General features: G+C 35.7%; 1 protein-coding gene across 2 annotated transcripts in view; it reads right to left on the bottom strand.

Annotated features, from left to right (window-relative positions):
- Nucleotides 1–9,665, bottom strand: part of Prkn (parkin RBR E3 ubiquitin protein ligase) — a 1,575,591-nt gene that overhangs the window by 1,240,712 nt on the left and 325,214 nt on the right. For both annotated transcript variants that reach the window (XM_023699288.1, XM_023699289.1), the window contains exon 2: nucleotides 411–574. In XM_023699288.1, the coding sequence (XP_023555056.1) occupies nucleotides 411–574 (164 nt within the window). The remainder of the gene's footprint in view (nucleotides 1–410; nucleotides 575–9,665) is intronic.

Here is a 9,665-nt window from a genome sequence, read left to right as displayed (position 1 = left end):
GGTTACAAATTCTTCACAGTGCAGGGGCTGAGCAGCCTGATTGGGTGCAATTCATTCAAATCTGTCTTCATTAAAATTCAAATGGAATAAGTAAGCTAGAAATTGAACAGACCCTAAAATTGTGCCTTGCTGCTCTTGTAGTCAGTAAACATTTATTCACTCAGCACAGTTCATGAGTTCTCTCTTTCTCCTCCTCACTTATAGCTGTTCCTCTTATCTTTCCTACTTGCTGTTTCATTTCATAATTAAGAAGGTCAGAATTAATGAAGCAGTGAGTAATAAAGTTCAAGGAATCCCCAGGCACTATTTATTCCATTAGGTCTCAGGCATGAATCCCAGATTGGCAGCATACGCCACATCAACAGTGACGCTCACTACATCCCAGGAACTACCCACCGAGGGAGACTCACCTGCACTGTCAAGTCATTCCAAAGCTCTTTTCCTGCGAAAATCACACGCAGCTGGTCAGCTGGAACCCCCTGTCGCTTAGCAACCACTTCTTTGAGCTGTAAGATGCTGGTGTCAGAATTGACCTCCACTGGGAAACCATGGCTGGAGTTGAAACGGACAAACACTAATCAAGAAAACAGAAAGGGAAAAAAAAAATTACTCAAATCCTTTATATGGCAAATGGAATATGTCTGAACAAATTTAGCCCTCATCTGCCCTTCAATGAATTGCGTATATTTTCTTTCATTTTAACTGAACAGTTAAGAGTAAAGCAATATTGGAAGAAAAAAAAAAAAATACAAGTTTCCCCAGGAGATTTCCCTTTCATATATTAGTCAGTGACCGACAAACTAAAATTCCATTCTCGCTTTGACATCCATTCTGGGAAATGAAAGGACTCAAGCAGAACACTTGCTTGACTGGAATAGTGAGATTTCCATGGGTTTATCAGAGATTCAGCTCTGACAGCCTGAACCAACTCTCAGTTCCTTCAGAGTGACCCTGAATGAAAATAAAAGACAGTATGCTAGAAAGCACGAAGGCAGGGAGAAAATTCAAGCCACTCTATGCCCTAGAGGGAAGAACCAAGTGGAGCCATGACTAGGACTCTGGGCTTTGGAGGTTCTAGTCAAAAGTCTCTCCTGGGGCTGGGGAGATAGCTCTGAAGTATGAGCACCTGCCTGGCAATCTGGAGGTAAAACCGGACATGGTAGTACATGCCTGTAATTCTAGGGCTGGAGAGGCTGAGACCAGTGGATCACTAAGAGTCTGAGCTGCATAGTGAAACCTTGTATCAGATAAATAAAATAAGCAACAAACAAATAAAATAAAAACTCTCTGCTGGTTCTATGGAGAAAATTTGTGTTTTATTTTAAAATTAATGACTTTTCAGGGCATGGTAACATACATCCATAACCTCAGCACTCAAGAAGCTAAGGCAGGAGGATCATTGAGAGTTCTAGACCAGCCTGAGCTACAAAGTGAAGTTAAGGACAGCCTGAACTGTATAGTGATATCTTATGGCAAAACAAGCAAAAAAATTCATGACTTTATTTCTTTTATTGGAACCACATGTTCTTATGAAATACAGGATAGAACCTACAGTGAGCAGTACAAAATGTGGCTAAAAAAAGGAAAAAAAAAAAAAACCCAAGAAACAAACAAAACCAAAGCTCCAGGAACACACTAAGACCAAAGAACAGGAACAATAGAGATAAGACATATCAAATGATAGTTACCACAAGAAGTGACATAGAAGACAATGCATGTGCAAAAGCTCAATATATTCCACCAACACAGAAAATATTTTTAAAAAGTGAAGACGAAGTGATAAAAGAATCTCAAAAGAAAAAATTCATGACAAAATACCCAATACAGAGAAAGGGCTACTTTTGAATTATTTTTAAGTAGATTTCTTTACATAACTTTCTTTTCTTTCTTTCTTTCTTTTTTTTTTTTTTTCCTGTGGAACCAGGGATTGGACTCAGGCTCTTGCGCTTGCCAGGGAAGCACTTATTCCACTGAGCCACCTCCCCGGCCCCTCACAACTTTCAAAGTGAAGAGGAAAAAATAAAAATATATTGGGAACCTTGACACATTTCATGGCATCCTGAGATCAAAGATATTAAGACAGTAGTTCATCAAGTGAGGCACATGACAAGCAGGGGCCTACAAAGGATAAACACTAAACTAAGCTCTAAGCCAGTTTTTCTATCACTGTAAAGAGATGGTTAGAAAAGCAAACTCCATACCGGGGAATGCCAGTGAAAACAGCTGAAACTATAGAAAAGCTATTACAAAAATGGATAAAAGTCTAGGAGTTCTCAAGCTAATTTTTCCAAGGGGGTACAATCACGGGAACTCTATTGCAAATCTAAAAGGTATTTTTTAAATTAAGGAAAACAAATCACAAAAAACATGCCAGGTAATCTTACGTAAATGCTGTAATGATCAGTACCCTAAAGTTTTTGTTTTTGTTGTTCTTATGAACAGACAAACTGAAGATTTAAAGTTAGGTTTGATTTAGGTAATTCATATAAAACAACACAGATGAATATTTTTGAATAGTAAGTCTGAGCATTAATGTAAATATATGATGGAAAGATTATTCAAACATATAGAAGGTATTTGGTCAACTAAAATTTTACATGAATATTAAATATTGTAAGCAAGTGACCTGGTCATTAATCGAAGGACATCTGAAAAATAACTAGTATATTTACAGCAGGATCTCAATCTTATCTGACAAGTGTGAGAAATGTGTCATGTTCCACTTGTTTAGCTCCTTAACTCCAGTCGTGATTCCTTACATAGGAGAGGAAACAAGCAATCAACCCCTTCCAACTGTCTTTACAGCAAAGAAAGAAATTTGAATGCTGGTTATACCATTTTCTAATTTTAAAATTTAGGACAAATCATCAGGTTTCCTTGACTCTTGCCTTCCTTAGCTGTTAAATGAAGCTAATGCATGGAACCTCGAATGCCTATAATGTGACATTTATTGAGATAACGGATATGTTAGAAAATTTCAGAAACAATCTTTAGTGCCAAGCCTATTCTCCTGGTACAGGACAAGCCTGTGCTCCAAAAACAGTTACCAAATTTTAAACTACCCTGGGGAGAGAGAACTAATTAAAGCAGCATTCATTGTTTGCATGATAAACAGATTAGAAGGGATGCAAGAAAATAGCACAGTAGATATATTTTCTGGTATCTAGTTCTCTTGATCATGGACACAGAACTTCTAAGGACAGAAGTATGACAGAAAATTTGGCTCTTCATTTTTGTGGTTTAGCTAATCTTCATTTGTTGAGCTGACATGGTGGCACATATTTATAACACTAGTATTCTAGGAGAGCATAGCAGAAAGATCAAAAATTCAAGCCCATCCTGGGCAACTCAGTGACTTAGTGGTATCTTGATTCAAAAAAGAAAAAGGGCCAGCTTGGTATGCAGGCCTTAGGTTCAATTCCCAGTACTGTGAAAAAAAATCAAGTTTGCATTTTTTTAGTACCATTTACTATAGTATCAGAAGTAAAAGCCATTATCAATAAATATCATCAATGTTTCTTATTTATAAACATTATAATACACTGACATGAAAAAAGATTAGGAGACACATGGACCCTCATTTATGTCATTAACGAAGCTTTGGAAGTCTAAGTAAAATAAGGAAGTAATCGAGAGGAAAGAAAGAAAAGGATCACTGGTTGACTGTGCTTATATTTCTGTCAATGTCATTTTGTGCATTCTCACCAAGGTATGACTTTTTTAAGTCATTAGGATAGAAGTTTAGTTTCATTCATAAATGATTATGTTCCTTATATAATCCTGGATGTTTCCATGCAGGCCATTTTACTTTTTGCATTAAGAGAACCCATCCAATTTAGGTGGAACTGGCTCACCATTCCCAGGTTTCTAATTAATCAGTATGATCCCATATACCTTGTCACTGGCTCAATGATTGGCTAATAGGCATAAACTCATCAGCGTTGCCATTCCTTCTTCTAGCCTGAGTGACTAATTCTTTGAAATAAAGGTTCTATATGGTAGACCAATCACACTAAAGTTCAGGACAGGAAAAGATTTGTTGAAGTAGTACTTTCAAATGCCATGAAATAGCCTAGACATTTTTCCTAACAATAAAAGTAAAACTCAAGAAAGACCATTCATATCATTGTATATGTCAGCTTTCTCCTCAAGAGAGCATGCCTTAGACTAGATAGGATATTTAGTTCCACACACAACCCAGTATCATAAATACTCCCTAGAAACAGTGGCAACCAAAAAAGAAGCCCAAGTATTTCCAAATGTCCCTTAGTGATGACATTTCTTCATTACCTTAGAGGATTATCCGTTAGTAGTCTCTTGACAAAACAAACAAATAAAAACACAATGTCCTTACTTCCTCTCTCACTGTATTTCTCCATTTTCTTTTCTTTAGCAGTTCAGGCTGGCCTTGAACCACTATGTAGCCCAGGCTGCTCTCAAACTCACAAGGATCTGATGTTTCTGCCTCCTAATTGCTGAGATTACATGAATGCACCAGCACACCTGGTTTGCCCTATTTTCTGTATGGAAAAACTTGAGAATTCCTTATTAATTAGTTCTACAGGCTGGGGAGATAGCTCGGCAGTCTAAGCACCTGTCTGGCAAGTGCAAAGACCCGAGTTTGATCTCTGCTACCACATGCCATGCTGGTTCCACACCAAGCTGGCCACTGAAACAGGTCTTGACAGTGCATGCCTGTAATCCCAGCTCTGGGGAGGCTGAGACAGGAGGATAACTATGAGTCTGAGCTGCATAGCAAGACCTGTACCAAATAAATATGAATAAGTGACAAATAAATAAATTGTCTGTATTTTTTTTTTTTATTTTTACACTGGTAAAACTACATAACGCTCAGTAAAAAGTGGGATACTACATCTCTAACCCCACTAAAACTTTTCTCTTTTTATGATGTTTCAGGAATATTAAATAACATAGGTCTAGTTATTATACTAATTACTTTCCCTTGGCAACCTCCATCCTTTTAGTTATACCCAAGTAAACAGGACAGACTTGTAGCATCATCTTCTGAAGTCTCCTTTGTTAGACATTCAGATGACAGAGAAACAGAATATTCTTGCAGTTAGTGGAAGGACAGGACAGAAAAATCAAGTAATAAAAACTATAAATATTCATGAATTTTAGAGAAACACAGAACTGTTTCTCTCTGTCTCTCTCTCTAACTTCATGGCAGTAATATAATACAGTGGCATTAGCGCCCATAACTTGATTGCCAGACTTGCAACCTCCGTGGAACTCAGAATACCTGCATTAACTAGCAATTGAGATATTTCACATGGACATCCATGGATAGTCCACAGGGATTACCAAAGTCACTACCAAAACCCATCATGGTTTCTGTTTTCAGAGGGAAATTCTTGTCTTATTCTGAATCAAGTCCTTTCTGGTCAGAACTGCCAGTATCTCCCAGTCAACTTGTACCACTGTTCCACACAGCTACCTTCCTCTGGCAACATGCTCATACCGCTCTTCCCACACATCGCCTTTATCCCCACCACGGGGTCTTGCCTTAAATGGCCAAATCACACGGAACAGATTCAGCACTCAGTAAGCAAAACCTGTACGAATCCCAATTCCTTACATTCATTCTTCAAAGCATTTGAAGGATTGTAGAATATTAGGTATGTATCATGGAACTCTTCTAGTAATTTCTTTTTTTATGAGCAGAATATATTTACTGAAGGAAAGAAACCTCCTGCCTGAGAGAGGGACATGAGGGGGGCCTAAGTGGGTTGTTCCCCTTGTCTAGTAAAATTTGCAACATACTTCAAGTAATTAGAATTCATTTTAATAAACAGAAAAATATGTATGGTTGCCTTTGTGCATGCATGTGTTTATATATCCATGTTAAAAATACTGAGTGCAATATACGTGTATATTATATATGTCTATGGCATCTAAGACTAACAAATATGAATGATATACTTATATTTATTTGTTTCACATACATATTTGTACTCAGCATTTTTAAATGGGCAAAATAATTGTCAAACTATAGACTCTACTGTACATTTTAAATTTCAACTTTAGTGAGTTTTTTCCTTAAGCCAGAACAAAAAGTATAATACAGACAGAACATATACAGTTCAGGAATAAAGTTGGCACAGAGTGAGAATACAGTATAATTACTACATATTCATACATATTAACATTTTTAAAAAATCTCAATAGTCACTTTGACAAATATTTTCTTTGGACTATTTATAATGACCCAGAATGCCACTAGCTATTGTTTGAAACAGTTATCTGCATCATATATCTTTAATGCTATGTTGTTTGATATCATCTTTCAATAGGTTCTTACATACTTCCTCAATCCTATGTTGTATGTCCTATCTGATGAAAAGTATCATCTTGTTTCCACACATCTCCTACCACAGCATACACAAGATAGAAGACAGAAATATTCTTTCCATAAGGATTGAGTCACATGCTAACATTCTGCAGAAAAATACTGTCCAGTCTGACTTTATAAAAAAATAAAAAAGGCAGAAGGTGTGAACAAGAGTATTCTGTCAGGGAGCACATACCATGAGGAAAATTCTCATAAAGAAATTATCCACTTTCCAGTTTGTAACTTGAAGTGGTATGTAGGCTGTGAGCTGGGCCCACAGCTATGTGGGTGGCAGAACTATAGCTTTGCTGAGATAAGGAAGAAAACTGTTAAGTCTCAGCAAACATGTCTCTGAGGAGACTGCAAGAAATGACACAGCGAAAAGAATGAAAAAGGGAGTCCTCAAAATTCTATTCACCCAAATCTTTGATATTCAAATGGAGAACATGCATGGCTAACTCACAACAGCTCAGCTTAACAAAGAGGGGCTCTTCTTTCTCTCACCCCAGTTGTTCCTTCCCATTGAACAGTTTCTAGCACTTGAAAGGAACAGTTAATACTTAATGTTTTTATCTTAATTTTTTGTACCAATTTTGGATATTTATATCTGGTAATCTGAGTGACTTAATTTGAAGACAACAATACATGACATAACAACCATTGTTGAATTTCTAACATCTTGTTTAGTGAAATTTTGTATTGTTTCTATTGTTTCATTCTCTTAAAAAGATAGTTCTCCAAGATGAGAGAGAGAGAGAGAGAGAGAGAGAGAGAGAGAGAGAGAGAGAGAGAAAGGAAGGAGCTCATGGATATAGAGCACAGTTCCCTGCTTTTAAACATGGGCTCCAGTACATGATGTACGCTGGGATGAGGGCGACTCCCACTGAGGCATGTGACAAACACTGATTCAGCCAGAGGATGAGTTCATGCTAACATTCACTGAAAATGTATAACCTGATATGAGGTGGCAGAAATGGCACATTATCTCTGTGGTCTTCCTCTCAAAATCGCACAACCTCAGTATCATATTGAGAAAAACATGAGCTAAAACTCAACTGAGATTCTGCTAAAAGACACTGGGTCATTACCCCTCCAAACTTCCATCATCAAAACCAGAAAGGTCTAATAAATGGTCAGTGACTGGACAAATGATTAAGTGAAATTCAGTATGCTGGATAGAATCTGCAAAGGAAAAAAAGACAGCAAAAATGATGAAAATCCAAATAAATTTTAGACTGTAGCTAATAAAAATGTGCAAATGTCTGTCCATTAATAATAACAAATGTAAGGGCCAGGGAGATGGCTCAGTGGAATAAGTGCTTCCCTGGCAAGCGCAAGGGTCTGAGTTCAATCCCTGGTTCTGAAAAAAAAAAAAAAAAATGGAGGAGAATAATAACAAATGTACTATAACAATGTAAGACATTAAAAATAGGGAGAAACTGGGGAAACGGTACACAAGAACTCCTTGTTAGTAGTTTAACTTCTTTTTCCTATGAAATTTGTCCATAACAATTTATCAAAAAAACAGAAAATATCAATAAAGAGATGTTTCTCAAAGAAGAGATTTTTTTTTGTATTCAAATCCAACTAAAATATTGTTTCCTAAAACAAAAGAAATAACTGTCACAAAAGAAACATGGCAATAGTTTCTAAAATTTATATTCAAAAGATCTATGATGTAATTTAAAAACCACTAAATATTTCAAAGAATCGGAAATTAGAAACATTTTCAGAAGAAATCAAAATAAATGGACCCAGACAATGAGATGGCTCTAGTTGCGAGATGAGATGACAACATTTTAAAGAAAGTCATGTAGCTAGCCTCTATTAAGTAAAACATTATTCCAGTGAGTGTAAAGATAGAACAGATAAATAGAGAAACAAAAATTATTAAAAGAATCAACTGAATATTTGAGATTTGAAAGTGTAATATCCAGAACAAAAACTTATTGGATAAATATATGAAGTGTGACAAAAATGCAGTTAATGTTCTACTTTAAAAATTAATTTCAGCAAAGGACACATTGTCATTAATTTCCCTCAATGTACTCCCTTTTGTTTTGAACACAATTATTCCATTGTTCTTGCCACTTTGTTAGTGCTTTTAGCCATGCTATCAAGGCTGCTTGGATGTCAAGAATCTCCTAAAAATATGTACTTATCATAGTCATTTTGACCTTAGGGAGGAGCCAGAAATGACAGGGTGCCAGATGCAGTGAATAAGGTGATAAGGACACACTGTAATGCTTTCATGTAACAGAAATTGCCATAAATATTTGTTCAATTAGGATTAATTATAAAATATGTTGAATGCTTAAATTATAACATTTATGACAGTAAAAGACATTAACATTAATCTCCCTTCAAAATAGTCCTGTTGTTCGTGTCAATGTATTTTTACTGTAACAAGGTTTTTAAAAATTTAAACATTCACCATATATTTTGATTGCCTTTGTAATATCCAAGTGGAGATAAAACATGAAAGTTAAAGATGGATAATTATAGTGAGAAAAAGCTTAGAAGAAAAAGTAGACATTAGGAACCTATTTGATAATATCAAATGATCTTTACACATTTAGTCTTATAAACAAAAGAAAAATGGGGAAGAATAATTATTTGAAGAAATAAAATTCTCCATTTGGATTTTTATTTGTTTGTTCATTTGTTTGTTTTTCTGGTACCAGGGATCAAACTCAGGACACTGACTTATCAGGCATCTGTTTATGCTGCTGAGCTATATCCCCGCCCCTAGAACTCCCCAATTTTAAGTGTACGATGAAAAAAATCAATTTATGTACTCTTGTTATTACACACTAAAGAATAAAAACAGAAATAAGCCCATGTCAAAGCACATTCCAGTCAATCTACTGAAAGGAAAAGATAAGAAACGTGTTTTAAAAATGAGCAAAAAAGTGACCCCACACATTAAAATTATGTAACAAATAGTTAACTTATAAAAACAGGGAGGCCAGCTACGGCTACAATATCTATAACTTTAGAGGGAAAAGAACAACATTGTCCATGCAGAATTCTATATCAAAGAAAGTATCCTTCAGGAATCAAGACAAAATAAATAAATTTTAAGATGAAATAGATAAAACAGGAAACTTGTAAAAAACTGACTTGTCTTACAAGAGATGCTGAGGGAAACACTTCTATGTAAGATGAAAAATCAAATCTTCAGCTAGGAGTCAGAATACCAGAAATGCTAAAGGTTAGTAATGCAGAGATTATTTTTTTCTTTTCTTTTTTAAATCTTTTTGAGACATGGTATCACTATGTTCCAGGCAAGCCTCAAACTCATTCTCATGTA

Source organism: Octodon degus, unplaced genomic scaffold (assembly GCF_000260255.1).
Source record: "Octodon degus isolate 3935 unplaced genomic scaffold, OctDeg1.0 scaffold00112, whole genome shotgun sequence".
Taxonomy (NCBI): Eukaryota; Metazoa; Chordata; class Mammalia; order Rodentia; family Octodontidae; genus Octodon; species Octodon degus.
This window is presented reverse-complemented; position numbering and strand designations above follow the sequence as displayed.